A 17,498-nucleotide genomic window follows, 5' to 3' on the forward strand; every position below is an offset into this window, starting at 1 on the left:
TCGTCTCATTTAGTGGTAAACAAAGAACATTTAAAGAATTATAAAACCATATTTTCACGACTTCCATAGACCGTTGGTAATTGTTTAAAACGTGATCCGGATATTTAGATATTATGTGCTAAAGGTGTCCCATCTTTCCCCAACCTACTATATATTACGAAACTCTGTGACTCGAATTCTTCGAGAGACGTTTGTTACTTACGTATTTCTTGTAGAGTAAACAGTTGACGTAGAGACGTCGACTTTGCGTTTGGAGCCTTGGTCTTCACCTTGGAAGAATTTACTTCGGGCTTATGGGTCGCCATTGTTTTTAGTGCAGGAGTTGGGCGTATTCGTATTAAGTTATGAACTTGAAAACTCTTTAGAGTTGGTTTGATTATGGTCGTTGTGACGTACGAATTGTATTGGATTTATTTATAAGGGTGGGGTAAGATGAGACACCTTTTCGTTCTATTTTCTCGTCTTATATAGTAGATAGTTGTAAACAAAAAAAACACAAAATTATAAAACCATAACGACTCCCATAGATCGTTGTTAATTGTTTAAAATACGGTCAGGATAATTGGATATTATGTGCTAAAGGTGTCCCGTCTTCTCCCACCTTACTTATGGTGAAACTGAACCATTTTGATGTTAAGACATACTTGTTCAGAATATTTTATTTAATACTTTGAATATACGTTATTAAAGCATGCAGGTAGACTATATATGTGGATTGTGGTGTTAGGTTACAATCGGGCCAATTACCTTATTTCAGTGCTATGGGTTAAAACGTGTTAGGTATAGTTATGAACTTAAAAACAAAAGGAGTATAGATAGCATTAAAAATTTGATTTTTACATGTACATTATTATACGGTATTTAATACATCACATTTTTACACAAAGTACAGAATAATTGCGGTTTATGGTAAGGTGGGGTAAGATGGGACATGTTTTTATTCTCTTTTAGCGTCCCATTTGGTAGTAAACAACAAAGAATATCTACAGAATTATGTATCCGTAGACCGACTCGAAAGGGCATAGGTAATTGTTAAAACCACGATACGAAAATATGGATTTTAGGTGCTCACCTATGTAATGTATATATAAGGTGGGTTGTGCAAACACCTAATATTGTTTCTCTTTTAAAGTGGACGGAATTTCATTTCAGTGAATCGAAGTCCAACGGCGATAGAGTTATTGTGCCATGTCATTGCGTCAGCAGTAACAACACATGGGCGATATTGACCGTTAAGGTTGGCCCGGTGGCAAGTCTTGTACCACCAACCACTATGGTACACGCTCGAGCAACTTTGACTATGCAGCAAGTCATTATCACGATCCTTAGTCGAGAAAAGCATGCCGTTGTGATATGATAGGGAATCATCGAACCCTATAGAAAACATCAATTTAAAAAAAATTGTTAATGGCTTAGGTATTCTTACTTTATACCTGGACATGCACTAAACTCTGCAATCTGCAATCGAAAATTCTCGGATAGGTTCATTACTTTAAATGTCCTGGAAAGACGTAATTTAAAATTAAACGATTAGCAATACGTTTAGTTACAGCAGTTTTAATTACTTCTACATACCCATACTTCGCGTACAAGGTCTTATTTTGACAATCCTTCAGTTCAATCCTTAACTCATACGAACCCTGTCTTGTAAGCGAATGTAATTTGTCCAATCCTAAAATATAACATTAAAATATATTAAAAAAACGACATCTGTATAAACCAAATACCCATCCAAAATTCTGCACTCTTATTGCCGAATCCCCGCCTGTATTCGTCCCATGTAAGGTCGAAATCTTGTTTACCGTTTATTCGTCGCTGGAAAACCTACAAGGCATGAATGTAACTTACTTTATCCAGGCGTGGCCGGAGAACGACAGTCTTTTTAACACGGGTGTTCTGTTTCATACACCTCGTGCCAGCTTACGAGTTACCATGTATGTTAATTGGTGGGTCATTATCTCTGGGGGGATTTTTTCATTTTTTTTTGTGTATTATGGCAGATAATTTGAATAACCCATTAGTGACCACTGGTTTGGGCAATTGCCGTTAAATGTCTTGCCCAAGGACACATGCGCCCACAATGATAGCAGCGACGAGCCTTGAACCCATCTGGGTTATAGGCAGCCGCGCTAACCACTTTGCCACGGCGCCGGGTGAGAAAATAATGTCAGCCACCGAATTATCAAGGTTGGAAAACAAACCGTCCATCCACCACCGTCAGTTGTCATATCGCAGTAAACTTCAATTATATTCCCATTCTCATTTATTTCGTAGATTCCATTGTTAATGTTCCCAACCATAAAAAGTTGTTTGCAGTTGTCCAATGGCCAATTGTATGTCTCTGTTTGAAAACAGAATAAAAATAGTTTAAAACGTTTTACCTGCTAACATTTTGGGCGTGTGTGTGCTTAAAACCTGTTACCCAAATCCTATGTTGCATTACTGTCTGTTTAAAATTCTAAGTTGTAGGCCATACATTATAAAAAAAAAGACAAAAATCCACAAAAATCATCCACGAAGTAGCATAATAGAGTGGAGGAAGATGGGACACCTTTTCTCTCTCTTTTCTTGTCCCATTTGATAGGAAACATAGAACGTTCAAAGATTTATAAAACCGTATCGTCCTTACGAGACCCATATACCGTTGTTATTTGTTTAAAACACGATCAGAATATTTGGATATTATGTACTATAAAAGGTGTCCCGTCTTCCCCCAACCTACTATATCTTTTAACTTATAAGCGGTCACGAGATATATAAAACAAAACATGTAACTTAATTGTCCTCGCGTTGTGGGGCAACGAGAGTCGTTAAACACCGGTGTTTTGTTTGTGGGGGTCTTACTTACTAGATTCCCAATCGACAGTGATTGATATTTCATCCCATCCCGATTTCTGTTCTGTGCGTTCCAGTTCAACCAATACACTGTACCGCTATATATCTATAACAGTGAGGTTGAAGGTATGCGGGAGTGATGCATTAGTTGGACGAGCTGTGGCGTTGACATAAACAGGAGTTGCATCTAAACAGATCTTGTACGGAACGTTCATTTTCTTCTTTGAATTTTTGGAGAAGTACATTTTCTGGAGGCTTCCTCGGTTGAACTGAATTAGCTCTGAAGACAGAGAACATCAATAGTTACACATAATAAATATATATAACTTTATAATTCTACGTAGCGCTGACGTATAGTATAGGGTGGGAGAACATGGGACACCTTTTTATTATATTTTCTTGTTTCATTTCGTAGTAAGCAAAGAACATTTAAAGAATTATAAAACCGTATCCTGAAGACTACCATAGACCATTGTTAATTGTTTAAAACACGATCAGGATATTTGGATATTATGTGCTAAAGGTGTCCCATCTTCCCCCACCCTACTATATATATATCCGTCGCCGTGGCAAAGTGGTTGGCCCAACTGCCTCTAATTTACAGGTTATAAAGTTTGAATTTTTGTTTGAATTGTTAGTTAAACATTATAAAAAGTAAAACCCCCTACCGGCTTAAACGATCCGATAAAAACCCTACATACGTGGTGACTTGTAAGCATGCATGAAACTGAACACCCACGTTATAACGACTGTCATTGCACCGCCACGCGAGTATAAATAAATTAGATTAATACTTTGTATTTAAACCAATACTTACGGAGCGTTGGTGTAACCAGCATTAAAACTATTGTTAGCAAAATAGATCTCATCTTAATTTGTGTAATTAAACGTCGACCTACTATATTGGACGTAACGGAGTCGAATGTAAAGTTTCCGATAGCTGTGCACAGTTTTCCTATTAAATATGTATCTCTTCATAAAGCAACGTGATAATTATGTTTAGCATTCATTAAATACACAGCTTTCATTGCATTGTTATCAACAACTAGTGCCTTAACTATTTTTGCCACCCTTACTAAACGTACTGTGGTGCTATTATGCATGCTGCTTCTACTTAAAGCAATGTATTTAATATCCACATGCTGCGTCACGAGCTATTTTCTCTAGTGACGCAAGTATATTTTCCAATAGTTTAACAGGAATACATATAGTCACATCTATACGTGTTTCACATAAGGTGTTAGGGGTATGTAAGTAGGCGACCCTACAAAGGATTTTCATGTCGCTCCAATACTCAAAACTAGTCAGGATGTCCACACTACTGTTTTTTTTATCTTACCGATATGTAATTCGTAACAGAGTCCGTATATAAACATGAGTTATTTCATGTCGCCCATAGAAATCACATAGCACACAGCAAATGGGGCTAAATTGATCATAGACATAATATAAATATGAACGTATATAGCTAAGTCTAATATATTTTATGTTTTTAATACAAATACAGGATGCAGATTGAAGAAAATCAAATTTTCAAGTAGATGTGTAGATTTATTAAAGCCCAAAAGTGACTTGAAGTTTTTGAGTTTTATAAATAAACTGCGACTTAGCAGAAAAATCTGTTTAAAAATTCCCGTTGCTAGGGTAAACAATCGGCGAAATTAGCCCCATTTGGTTGCCCTGTAAGATTTCTATGGTGATGAAATAACTCATGTTTATATACGGACTCTGATTCGTAATATTTCAGGACATGACGTAAGCCATACGAGGGTAACGTAGTTATAACACGGATGTTCTATTTAATATAGCCTACCTCGGGTCACGCTTGTGTTTTGCGCATACAAATAGTTTACATTACTACAGCATAGCAATTGCGCCAATTGTATTATCTGTAATAAATGACTAAAGTGTCGCAATAATAAACCCCTTCTAAATCCCGTTTTTAACGATTTTCCAAATAGTAAACAAAAACCTATCATTCACTTTTTAACTTTCAGATATGTTCAAGCTTTCCTTCAATTGATCTTTCAAGCTTTCCTTCTCTAATATAAGGACGTATCTGTAATAAACCGTGATTTACTTTTTACCGGATTGCAGATTACGCGTTGTGTTATTGGGGCCGCAAAATGGCGGCCAACTTGTTCTACTTGGCTTTTCTAGGACTTTGCACGACAGCGACCCTCCGCCCATGGGCTTTAAGCAAGCGAAATATTTATTCATAGTAGTTCAATAATTCTTTATTAAAAATATGATTTATTGTTCTCTCCATTTTGCTCTATTTCCCTAGTCGTATGCTAAATAATGGCATTTATCATATTCACTCCTTCCTTTCAGTGCTATCCGTTTTATAGCTTCTATATTTATCATATCAATTAGGTGCTTTTTATGTTTAATTTAATGCTGGTAACTAGTGGACGAAACACATGAAGGACGGCAAGGAATCTTTAGCAGATAAGCTGTAAGTTTAGATATTTCTTTAGGTGGTGACCATACAGTCGAATTTTGCTTCTAAATTGTTCCCCGGTCTCACTAATAGTCTGATACTGCATACTGACTGTGATAAACTGTATAATTTTGTGACGTAGTATATCGTGAATCTAACGCAAGTCGCAGGCGATTTCAGTAACAATGTGTGTTTTTGCGTAATTTTAAAGTTAATTTTCTATATGACTTTTATTAGTGGATATCAGTGAAACTTAAAATACAATTATACAGTAGGTATCAGAGAAACCTAAGGAACATTTTGAAAGAATTTTTTTTTAAACATTTTACACAAGTAAAATATGCGGGTCAGCAGCTGTAGTATCAACTTTGGTCTTAAGATATTCTGCTCAAGTTGTTCCTAATATGACGTTTCCTTTACATGCTTTGTTAAATTAATCATAATCAAAATAATTCTTTTTTCCGAACAGAAAAGCTCCCAACATACCACTTTGGCAAAAAGAGCTGATCCAAAAAAAGCGTGCAGCTCAGAAAAAACGTTCTCCGGAAAAAGCGTTTAGTGTAAGTATATTGGTTAACACTGTGCATTGATAGTCTAGCTACAGGCGCGATTTTTCTCGTTGTGAATTAGTTTAAAGCCAGCAAACTTTTTTCTAAACATATTTATGACTAAACCACGGTGCACGCAAAAGCGAAAATAATTCGCATTGGAGACTGAACTGTTTCTTTGATACAAAGAGAGGACAAACTTAAGCCATAACCCATAACAAAAGAATCAATAATTGGTGATTTTTGCATCTCGAAAAATTCTTTAAAACCATTTTATTTCCTATAAGTTTATATGACATTTAATATTTTAAACTAAAAAGTTACAACAAACCATTTTGTGTGGGAAATACAAATTTATCAGTAATACAGTTAATTAGTTCTTCAGCAACCTTTTGATAAGCATGAATAATGTCTGAGTTGGGCTCAGAGACGGTTATGTTTCCATTGGGATTCGATCTAAAATCTGTGCTCTATGTACCATACTACTATTACTAGTACAGGCATATAACATACTAGTATCACTAGTTGAATGATTTTTTTACTTCTCCCATTGCAGGGCAGTGAAAGTGTCCACTTATGAGATGTTAAACTTTGTAAATGATTGTTTTTCTGTGTGACTGACAATTTAGAAATCCCATTAGTGACTACTAACAATTTGAGCAACCTATTAGTCGGTTGAAGTACCTTGGTGCAATGTCTTAAGTTTCTTGCCCAAGGACATAGACGATAATCACTAGGTTTGTGCAGAAGTCGTAAAAGCTTTGGTTTGCCGAGCACTAATGACGTCATCAAGCAGTAAGGTATAGAAAAAGACATTGATTTATTTTATTCAGCTGTTTTTAAAACTTTGTGGTACTAAAAGGCTAAAACACATTTGAGCATCTCTATCCATATACAAATTTTGCCTTTACATTAGTATGTCTCATAAATACGTATGCGTAGAATGTACAGACTAATACCATTGAAGTATTTAATAATGGTAAAATACAATCCACTGTTAAAAAAGGTACAACCGGCACCAGGCATAATTTAAAGTTGCGTTCAACAACTTTCGGCCTTCTTTTCAATATTATCACTCAAACCCAACCTATATATATATACATAGGATATATCTGTTTGTATTTGTAATGAGAAACTTTATTGAACTGTTTAATGGACAATGAAAGAATTGATTTGTATTCATGTTTGAAAATAGCAGAGGTATATTTCTGTTTCACTAATTAAATTCCTATTGAGTATGTATGTGCATTCCAGCCCTTCTAAAATCTGACTTTACATTTCCACTTACGAAGACCTTAAATGTTAAATGTTAACGCAACTCTGTTGTTTGTAGGTGGTTTGTTTAATGTCCAGTTGACCACATTTGGTTGCGTGGTTCTATGTTATTGTATAAGAGCTATGCAAGTAACACCAGTGAGGTCACAAAGTGTAACATAAGTGACAACAACTGCAAAGGTTTTAAATAAAAAACGAGTAAAATTAAATTTCGCTCAGTAATGACTATCCCTGTACACTGTATATCAAGTATAAATAAGACTTGTGTTTTTCCTGTAACAGATTCTTAAATCACAGCAATAAATAATGTAAATAACTAAAAATGTAGAATTTTCCAGGAAGCAGTGAAACCTTTACCTACTGCTTCCTCAGTAAAACCAAAATGTTTGTTCTGCCCTAACAACCATTTACATTTTGTATTTGCACCATATTCCCATAATAACGCTAACGCTGAAATATTGCAAGATAGAAGCAATTGATGCACAGATTATTTCCCCTATAATAGTGATTGACAAGTTCTTAATTAGGAACATCCTGGTTTAATAGCTTTTTTCCTTTCCACAATCCAAATGGTCAGCTAGTGCAGCTCAGTTTACTTTCGAATATTTTCTTTGTTCTTCTTCCTAATGCTATGTATGAAAAACACAGTGTTTGTTTTCCAAATCTGTTGCACGTTTTTAATAGTTTGTACATACCTGCAATAGTTTATTATTACAAGCTCTCTTCTTATAAGCGTAGGTTGTTGGCGGGATGAGCAACTTCCTGGTATACGTCACAATGTTGTGACAAATGTACAGTTTTTGTCAGAGTTGTGTGGCTGCATAGAAGTGAGTACTGTGTCAGAGATAATGTTACTTAAAATGACAGAATGATATCTTGTTTTTAATTTCGTAGTGATATCTTGCGTTTAAAAGTAACTAACTTTACTAGTAGGATGCTAAAATTAGGAAGTAGCTTCTCTTAATCTACACCAATTCTCCTTACATATGTACACATGTAATGTAATTATTATGATAAATGCCTTTATTTCAAAGTGTTATTTAGTACGTTAATTTAGTCTGGTCAGTGGTTTAAGCGCCGCGAGACTTTTTGGTCTTTTTCAAGTCTCTACATCTAAAAGAAAATAATAGGTTGTAATTAAAGGTTTAATTTGACACAGTCATTAGTTGTTTATTCAAAAGTAGATTTCGAAATTGTTGGCTGTTCTTTTATAAGGGTTAGTGAACACCCTCCTCTTACAGTATTTGGTAAATGTAACAACTAACTAACTAATAAACTATATAACCACTAACCTGTATAACCAATAACCCTTACCCGCTTATTCATAACCCCTAATTTCCCTAACACTTTCCACCAGCGTAATCTGTAATGTACCAGAGGATTCTTCACTAGTGCCCTTTTATGCACTTTTTATTGTGCCTTGAAAATTGTGATTCCAATTTGCTTGCGTAATGTATAGTATGTGACCAAGTGTTGAATTACTTGGCTACATGGTTTAATTTTACAAATTTCACCAGCCGTAAGTGATGCTTAAGTTGCGCTTGTTAATTGTCTCAAGTGCTTCTCTATTCTTGTTGCAATTTTCTAAAACAGTTATAGTAGGTAGGTTGTGTCTACTAAACACTAAACCAGGATCTCCTAACCAGGGGTGTGAAACTGTAACTAATGGGTACAGGTATGCTAAATCATTAAGGTTGGCTAGTTCCACCCTAAATAATCAATTCTACAAGAGGGTGTGAGAATTAGTTGGTAATTTGAAAAGAGTTTAGCAAGGAAAAGGTTAAGAACCATTGCACTGTATGTAAGACGTATAGTTGCTGTTCATCTGTGGTAGCCAGTATCTCATTGAATATTTGCTGTTGATAAGCTTTTATACTCTTCTTTAAGCCTTATGTTAACAATGTATTTATGTATTGGATAAACAGTTGGTATAGAATTTGTCGCTTTGTTGCTTGTAAAAATGAACCAGCAGTGTCTTGTTTATCATTCCTTTGTTACATTAAGTTTTGCTGTGTTGTACTTGTATTGCAGTGATATGTCAAACTAGTTAATTCTAAATTATTTAATTTTTTTAGTATTGTTTCATTGTTACATTTAAGTTATGTTTATAGTTATGTGTTGTATTGCAGTGATATGTCTAACCAGTTAATTTTATACTATTATTTTTGTCATAGGTGCCAGAATGGAAAACAGAATTATTAAAACGTCTTCATTCTAAAACTGAGTTAACAGTGGAAAATAAAATGGAAAATTCTTCGGACAAAAACGTTGATGATGGTCATATTGTTAAGGTAACAATTCAATTACAAAAGTTGTGATAACTTTTAGACTAAAAAAATTTTTAACAGGTTTCAGATAATGTTTTTATGAGACAAGAACAAAAGCGAAAAGCATCCGTCAGCCAAACAGTCAACCATGTATCAAATCAAAATCAAGTGGTTCCACCATTATCACCAGGCTATCACGTGACGAGAACGGATAACATTATCATCATTGAACGAGACGACGAGGTAGCCCAAGCTATATTATATTTCACGTGGGTTGGTTCCGCAGCTTGACACACAATGGGACCTGTAGGATTTAGGCCTGATTGGACCATTTCCTCAAAAAGCCTAAATTATATACAGTAGGGAAACAACACCTTTAGCACATAACATCCAAATATCCTGATCATGTTTTTAGCATTGAATAACTGTCTGTGGGAGTCGTGAGAATACGTTGTTTTAGTTCTTCGATTGTTCTTTGTTTACTACCAAATGGGTTGAGAAAATAGGATGAAAAGTGTCCCATCTTCCCCTACCCTGCTATATTGTTATTTTTATATATATATTTATACATTTAGTTATATTTTATGTATTTATATAATTAATTAATTCACCTTAACTTGCTTTATTTCCACAGTTAAACAAAGTTCTTACATCTGATTCCCAATCAGCACAGTCCGTGGTTCCTAATGAAAAAATTGACGAAGAAATGCCAAGTGCAGGGATTGTTAGTCGCTTGAAGAACAAATTTAAAGAAAGCAGCAATGCACCAGCAGTGATTCAGAGATCAGCCAGTTTAGAAAACCCGATCCTCACAGGTAATTTTCGAGGTAACATTGTTTTGGACTTTTTTGTGCGCGTTTGTACATTTTTATGAGAACAATACGAAAATATTAAAAAAAATGGTAAAATTACATTTTTTTTTTCTTGTTAATTTGTATGCAGGGTCCCCTCTGTGCTATTATTTCTTCTGTAGGCGTCGCCTTTGCGCCTTTAGTTATAGACTTATAGTAGTCAATAAAATTTAAACAAGAATATCTTTTACAGAAAACAAACAAGTTAAGTCACCAACAAAATCAGATCATTCGCTGACTTTTTCTCTTCCGGCAAGAAGTGTTTCTCAGTGTGAGCCTTTACGATCGCCACAGCACAATAATACTTTATCATCAAATAAAATAAATAGCTCCACCCACACAGTGACTTCCCCTACTTCTAAAACTGTGTCCTCACCTGAAAAGGAAACAATTAAAATCGACACATCTGGGTTACATGCTCCAGGAATAGCAGCAACTTCTGATGTTTCGAGACAAAAGGTAGAAAAAGTCACATCTTCAGCAACTCCATGTTTAACATCTAAACCATCTATTCCCTTGAGATCTGGAAGCATTGAAAAAAAACCAAGCAACAAAAAAGCACCAACACAAAATGCTCCACCACAAACAACCAACAACAAGAAAGAAAGTTTAAATGATGATTTTTCTACAAGTTCTAAAGCACTTCATGAAAATGATAAAAATTCAAAGGTTTTAACTGGATCACTTGTCCCAAACCAATTTGAAAAACAGTCTTCTCAGGTTCAACCAAACAAATCAAATAAAGAAAACTTTGAGATTGTTAACCTTGGTAAAACATCTTTAGATCCAAGCACACTTAAATCAAAAGCTGCAATAATGGCAAATGAGATCATGAAAGAATCAAAAACCATTTGTATAATTCCTAACCGCCAAAGTCAGACGCCTGATCATAAAGACGTGACAACCAATTCCATTCCATCTTCATCAGTAGACGATGTCATAACTGATCAAATTCCTATTGTTCCGATAAGAAAGAAGAAACATGTTCATACTAAACTAATTTCTGACACTTTACCAGTTGGTTCAATACTTGTTCAAAACGAGGAACCTAAAAAGTCAACTGCACCAACCCCAAGTAATAATGCTACTGGTTTATTGTTTGGAAAAAGAGGAATTCCAAGCAAGGGATTCGGTGGTGGAAACAGCTTTGTTGTTGATCCCAGAAAGTTCAAACGGGGAAATCCATCCCCCAATACAACTATTAAGAAGGTATAATTTATTATTTTGAATATTTTCCCACTATCCAAAGTTGATTTTGCTCTAACCCAGTGGTCACTAATGGGTTGTGCAAAATATCAGCCATACACTAAAAATCCCCCCAAAATAATTACCCACAAAGTAACATACATGGTGACTTGTAAGCTGGCACGAGGTGTATAAACACCCTCGTTATAACGACTGTCGCTTTCCGGCCATGCAAGGATAAAGTAAGTTACATTCATTCATTCATTCTTCTAACAACTAATTACCTCTCAGCAAAATCCACCGAATGAATCCACAAATACTGAAGCCATTGCTCCTGAATCTGTGCAACATAATAAGCAGGTTTGTGAAACTGATGCACCGCCAAAAGGGAAACGTAAATTAACAGTTGACCAAATAACTGTGATTGGTGGTTACGTTAAACTTGATCGACCAACATTAGTTTCAACAAAGAAAACTAAAGACGTGGTAAGCTTGCTTTATTATTTGATTTGTGTATATCACTGGTTTATGGCAGGCTTTAAAATCTGGTGAGGTCCATGCCAAAGCACCCCGAGTGTTGGGGTAACGAAACGCATTTATTAAAGCCTAAACTTGCCTTTAGATTTGTGAACCCTTTGCATAAAGCTGCCACAAACTGGTGATAACCATCAGTTTGCATTAGTCCCATTTAGTCATTTTTCTACATATCTTTCAAAATCCTGCCCAATTTCCTAGCACCCATAGCGAGCCCTGCTGGCAAGCATCACCCACATATAATAGAATAATTTTAGTTCCTATTAATTGTCCACCATGTGTAGTGGTGGCTTCATACACTTTGTGCTGTGATCATACACCAGTTATTATGTAATCAAGTATATAAATAATTGCATGGTTAATTCACCTTCTTATCTAACTTGGATTCTTTGGTTATTAGGGTGGATTGTATTTACTGTTAAGTATTATACTCAAGGTCACACATAAAGGTAGAATACTTAGCCTTTAATCGGTATTATCAGGTTACCAATCGAGCACCTTGCCACTGCTATGGGTGTTCTGTTTCATACACCTCTTGCCTGCTTACGAGTTACCACATATGTCACTTGGTGGGATGGTTATCTGTTTATTCAGAACGCCACGGTGTAGTACTGATAATTAAGTAAGATTTTTCATTGCAGACAAGGCATGTGAAGTTTGATTCTGAACACATGGAATCCACGTTTCATTATCCTTCTGAAAATTCATTGTTAAATGAGAGTGGCATGAAAGGGAATATAATGAACAAACCTGCATATGGAAGTAAGGTTTTTTTAACAGCATTTATCAAGTCACTGTAGACTTCAGTATGGTACTTGTCAGATGGCTCAGTGGTTAGGGTCTGTATCATATCAAATATGATGCTACCATTGTGGGCCTGTCTATGTGTGTTCTGTGTCAATGGGTAAGACACTAAATGTTCATTGCTCCAACCCAGTGAACACTAATGAAAAGTAACATATATGATCACTCTAAAACACACTTTAAATGTAATGTACTGCATAATTAGGGAGTAATTACAGTATTACACAGGTGGAAAATGAGTTTGTTTAAAATTAATGTTATAGGCACAGTTTATTAATTTGATAAATAGAATTGGCCAATTAATATAAATAATAAATATATGGTCTAAATCACAGGCGTAAAACTTCTAATATGTTAGGTCGGCAAAAGGTAATATGCTCGTTTAACAATGAACAACATTGTGTTGGCATTGTGGCAGTTACTTTAAAACTGTGCATGCATGTTATTACGTCGTTGCGTATTCATAAGTTTTAGAAATACTTTACATAAACGCAGTATAACGTTTTCATTGATTTGTTATAATAGAAGAAAGCAGTTTGGGTAAATATACTCCAAAATATCTTCTCTCGATGAAAGAAACATTGGATGGTGATTTGGAAACCGATACAGTTTCTGAAGTAAATAATGAAGAAGAAGAGATGCTGAATGCTGTTCCTCTGAAAGACGAAGATGCTTCAGCGTTTAGTTCATCATCTGCAGATCTTTTATTTTAAATTTTTAAATCAATTAATAATCACTTTAGAAGGTAGCAACTTGAATTTATTTATTAACCCTTTAATTACTTGTGCAATATATAAAAAAAAACATTCCTGGTGATTTAGAACTGTAATTGTGTTCAGTGTTGAGCACTGTTTTTACATATGTTACAGAAAAATGCACTTTTATCGGTTCATTTTAAAAACCAATGGTGGGTTTGTGTTTAGATATAAATGCACTTTTTATATATGTTACTGAAGCATTGGTTTTCTAAATATCAGCTTTACTTGTTTTAGTTTATTCAAGTTGTTGTTCAAATTTTGCAATACAGGGGGAATTGGTGACAAAATAAAGTCTTTTTATACTTAACAAAAAGAGACTTTGAAAAGCAGCAATTTAAATTTTTTTAAAACTCAATTTAAGTTTTATCAGTTTTGGTTTACCAAAGCAATAACTTTTCATTCAAAAAACTTTATTGAATTACAAACTTATTAGTCTTGAAGGACATTAGTGAAATGTTATGATTTGATAAGTTAACAAACCTACATATTTTAAAACTTATTTTAAGTTTAAAACAACTATTTTCTAATATATATCTTTCTAACAAACCGTTTGTTTAAAATTTTTAACTAATTTTTTTAAATAATTAAATTTCTTAAACAAGTGGTAAACTGTAAGCGTTAACCTACTAAATAACTAAACTGGCCTAATAAACTTGAATAGTTGGTGTAGTTTTTAAAATAAACAGCAAAAACCTTCCAAAAATACTATGCGCCTATCTTTTACAATGGAGACCAAGCGAAATGGGGACGGAATTGGCGGTCACGTGAATAGAAAAAAGAATATATCACGGTTTTGGGAAGTTGCGCGTTCTACTCTTTTTTATTTCTGTGGTTACACCCCACACGAGTTACCATGTATGTAACTTTGTGGGTGATTACTAATTTTGGATTTTTTTTAAGTATGTCTGATAATTTGGCCAACGCATTAGTGGCCACTGGGTTGCATCAATGGCCGTAAAATGTCTTGCCCAAGGGCGCATACGGCCCAAAGATTAGCAGCGACGAGCCTTGGACCCGTTACCTCTGGTAGTCTGGGTTGAAGGAAGGCGCGCTAACCACTATGTCACGGATGTGCAGATGTTTTATTAAACTTGGCGAATTTTGGGCACGAACTGACCCATGGATTACTTATTGTATTAAGTAGGCCATGAGTGCTGTGCATGTAAGTGGTCATGTGGATTCTTTTACACTATAGGTTAACCACAATTATTCTACGCATATTCTTTATCAGAGATACCGAAAAATGCTTCATCGTCGTTCTTTTTGTCAATCATTTTATGATGGTTCGTGCCCATTTATTAGAGTTCAGCTCTCTTTTTCATTTTATAAGATGTTTGTATTTTTCGCTGTAGGCACTTCACCATAGCAACGGTTTAGTTTGTTTGACGGATTCTGCTTCACTTATCGTTTCTTTACTACTGAATAAAACGATTCGTTTTCTACTCCTATAAAAATGTCAGAAGTTGAAGAAACAATTAAAAGAATTCAAAGCCACAAAGGCGTTTTAGGAATAATTGTGGTGAACAGTGAAGGAATCCCAATTCGAACATCTCTGGATAATTCTACAACGGTTCAATATGCTGGTCTAATTCACCAATTAACCATGAAAGCCCGAAGCACCGTTCGTGACATCGATCCACAAAACGACCTAACATTTCTCCGGCTCCGGTCCAAGAAACATGAAATTATGGTCGCACCCGACAAGGAATATCTTCTGATTGTTATTCAAAATCCTAGCGAGTAGAACCATAACAATAAAACGATGCATGTTTCAGTTATTATTGTACAGTTTATATATATGTTGCATTTAAAAATGAATTACAAAACCTCTGATTTTAACTTTGAACTTGTCATTACTAAACAAAACTTGTTTTTCTTATGTAGTTACAATACCATGTAAATATGTTTGGTTTGATGTTTCATGTTTTGATGTACTCACATACTTTTGATGTACTTATATTGTTTATATTTTTAGTTTCTTATACTATATTAGTGTGTTGCTATTGCATGGATTCTTTGTCTCCATAAAACATGATCACTGCTGAAGCAAGATCAGTAGACATCTCTTCACATAAAACGAAAACTTTTCCTCACAAGGTACAAATTTTAATATTTTTTTCAATTTTTGCTAATATATCTGGTATTTCCGAATTCTGATATTGCTGATAATATACATTAATATTACGTTTTCCTATCAAGGTACTAACTATAAATATTTTCACTTGTGTTTTGATTAATTTTTTACCAATATTCTTGGTAATAGGCATTATTGTTACATTTTTCCTAGCAAGGTACCAAGTATTTACATTTTTTCATGTGTTTTGATTTATTTTGCTTTAAATATTCTTAGTAATCTTAAAAATAAACATTATTATTAAGTTTTTTTCTAGCAAGTTAGTAAGTATAAATATTTTCAATCCTGCTCTGATTAATTTTTTACCAATATTCTTGGTATTCTTAATAAAAATACACGTTAACGTTAATGTTACATTTTTCCTAGCAAGGTATTTTGATTGTGTTTGATTGATTTTTACTAATATTATTGCTATTTCTAATAATACATATTATTATTATGCTGCAGTCTGGAAAGTTGTCAGAGTTAACATGTCCATATCCACCAATCACTTCACTCTCCACGCTTGGCTTGTCAACCAAAAGTAAAACCAGGTAAGGGTTTGTCTACTAACTGTCTGAATAAGCAGATTAGATAAAAAACTAAAATATTAGTTTGATGTAAGTCTGCAGAGGCTGAGAGCAGTTGTACAAACTATTCTGTTTACAAAGTTTTGATTATGCACACCAATACGCTATAATTTCCCATTCATGCCAATTAGTTAAACAATGAACCAAATCTATATTAAATTAGGTTTTATTTCCTAATGTGGCTTTGAAATGTACGTGCACAAATAAAACGACTTGCATGCGCAAGATCTTGTCAGGAACTGCCATATCCTGTAGACTGAGGCTGAAGTAATCATATCGTGTATAATAAACAAACAAAGTGTAAAAAAAATACTTATATATATTAAAAAAAAGTAAGCCTTCTGTATGTTTAAGACATTTGAAAAAAAAAAGTTTTTGGTTTACTTGATTTTTCCTGCTATAAAAATACTAGCAGTTTTCTTTTTGCACATTTGAATTGTTCTTAAATTTTTCATCTCAGAACTTCTTCAAAAAGAAATCATAGAAAATATGAGGTATCAAATCCATCAAGCTCGCACTACAAGTAACTATTAAAGATTTATTAAATAAGTTAATGGATCAAAAACACCTAATGCATTTAGGTGCAAAAACATGGATTTTCTTGTCAGTTTTATATTAGAACTTCTATTAAAAATATACCAACCTATATATAAGACACAATTATCTTGATTTTTAAATCATTCAATTTAAAATCTTAAAACCATCGCCGGTGCTGTAGTCTATAGATATGATTTTTAAAATTCATCATTTTTTTTAAATGTAAATTACAAAATTTTTTTTTCAATGTAAATTACAAAAAAAAAAAATTTTTTTTCAATGTAAATTACAAAATTTTTTTTTCAATGTAAATTACAAAAAAAAAATAATTTTTTTTCAATGTAAATTACACACAGTAGAAAATGCTGTTAATGATTATCAACCAATTTTTTTTAAAGAAGCTGTTTTAATGCCAATGTATTAAATTTTTTATATATAATAGTAGTATCCCTTTTTTAATGCTGAATATAGGGAAGAATGAAGAAATATACAGTAAAGTGGGGGAAGATGGGACACCTTTTAACTTGATTTTCTCGTCCCAATTAGTAGTAAACAATGAACATTCACAGAATTTCAAAACCGTATCCTCACGACTCCCATAGACCGTTGTTGATTGTTTAAAAAAACGATCAAGATATTTGGATAATATGTGCTAAAAGTGCCCTATCCTCCCCCAGACCCCCACCCTACTATATATATAAATATATTATATATTTGTTAACTTAAAGATTATAAACCTGTTTACCACCTTTATGCAT

The 17,498-nt window shown here is 34.0% G+C and overlaps 3 protein-coding genes across 6 annotated transcripts; 2 read left to right on the top strand and 1 right to left on the bottom strand.

The window, feature by feature from the left end:
- Positions 1-526: 526 nt before the first annotated feature.
- Positions 527-5,174, bottom strand: LOC100175436 (fibrinogen C domain-containing protein 1-like). 2 transcript variants are annotated; one of them, XM_026835943.1, is made up of 7 exons: positions 4,819-5,174; positions 2,849-3,115; positions 2,202-2,341; positions 1,728-1,824; positions 1,576-1,672; positions 1,434-1,501; positions 527-1,374 (listed from the first exon to the last, which is right to left on the bottom strand). In XM_026835943.1, exons 3-7 carry the CDS (start codon positions 2,298-2,300, stop codon positions 1,127-1,129), a joined length of 609 nt encoding a protein of 202 aa, XP_026691744.1. In that variant the 5' UTR covers positions 2,301-2,341; positions 2,849-3,115; positions 4,819-5,174; the 3' UTR covers positions 527-1,126. The 2 variants fall into 2 exon arrangements, with proteins under 2 accessions (XP_026691744.1, XP_002125040.1); XM_002125004.4 differs by having other exon boundaries at positions 3,653-5,174.
- On the top strand, positions 5,168-13,787 carry LOC100180160 (probable serine/threonine-protein kinase dyrk2). 3 transcript variants are annotated; one of them, XM_026835938.1, is made up of 9 exons: positions 5,168-5,293; positions 5,748-5,838; positions 9,276-9,392; positions 9,450-9,611; positions 10,003-10,195; positions 10,413-11,428; positions 11,696-11,890; positions 12,580-12,700; positions 13,268-13,787. In XM_026835938.1, exons 1-9 carry the CDS (start codon positions 5,259-5,261, stop codon positions 13,453-13,455), a joined length of 2,118 nt encoding a protein of 705 aa, XP_026691739.1. In that variant the 5' UTR covers positions 5,168-5,258; the 3' UTR covers positions 13,456-13,787. The 3 variants fall into 3 exon arrangements, with proteins under 3 accessions (XP_026691739.1, XP_002131222.1, XP_026691740.1); XM_002131186.4 differs by having other exon boundaries at positions 10,003-10,183; XM_026835939.1 differs by lacking the exon at positions 5,168-5,293 and adding an exon at positions 5,322-5,465 and having other exon boundaries at positions 10,003-10,183.
- Positions 13,788-14,923: 1,136 nt separating this feature from the next.
- rbdlc (roadblock-related dynein light chain) lies at positions 14,924-15,475 on the top strand. The gene is given in 1 exon segment (NM_001032451.1): positions 14,924-15,475. A coding segment is annotated over 1 exon segment (291 nt). The 5' UTR covers positions 14,924-14,953; the 3' UTR covers positions 15,245-15,475.
- Positions 15,476-17,498: the final 2,023 nt, after the last annotated feature.

This window comes from Ciona intestinalis, chromosome 9 (assembly GCF_000224145.3).
Source record: "Ciona intestinalis chromosome 9, KH, whole genome shotgun sequence".
In the NCBI taxonomy this organism is placed as follows: domain Eukaryota; kingdom Metazoa; phylum Chordata; class Ascidiacea; order Phlebobranchia; family Cionidae; genus Ciona; species Ciona intestinalis.

What these genes read in the sequence shown, in the direction of transcription:
- LOC100175436 (XM_026835943.1), bottom strand. Translation starts at nt 2,300, where the DNA reads ATGGTTGGGAACATTAACAATGGAATCTACGAAATAAATGAGAATGGG. An exon ending in CTGACGGTGGTGGATGGACG is followed by an intron (nt 1,825 to 2,201) that starts GTTTGTTTTCCA and finishes CATGCCTTGTAG; the next exon opens with GTTTTCCAGCGACGAATAAA. An exon ending in ACCTTGTACGCGAAGTATGG is followed by an intron (nt 1,502 to 1,575) that starts GTATGTAGAAGT and finishes ACGTCTTTCCAG; the next exon opens with GACATTTAAAGTAATGAACC.
- LOC100180160 (XM_026835938.1), top strand. Translation starts at nt 5,259, where the DNA reads ATGAAGGACGGCAAGGAATCTTTAGCAGATAAGCT. An exon ending in GAATCTTTAGCAGATAAGCT is followed by an intron (nt 5,294 to 5,747) that starts GTAAGTTTAGAT and finishes TTTTCCGAACAG; the next exon opens with AAAAGCTCCCAACATACCAC. An exon ending in CAAAGAAAACTAAAGACGTG is followed by an intron (nt 11,891 to 12,579) that starts GTAAGCTTGCTT and finishes TTTTCATTGCAG; the next exon opens with ACAAGGCATGTGAAGTTTGA.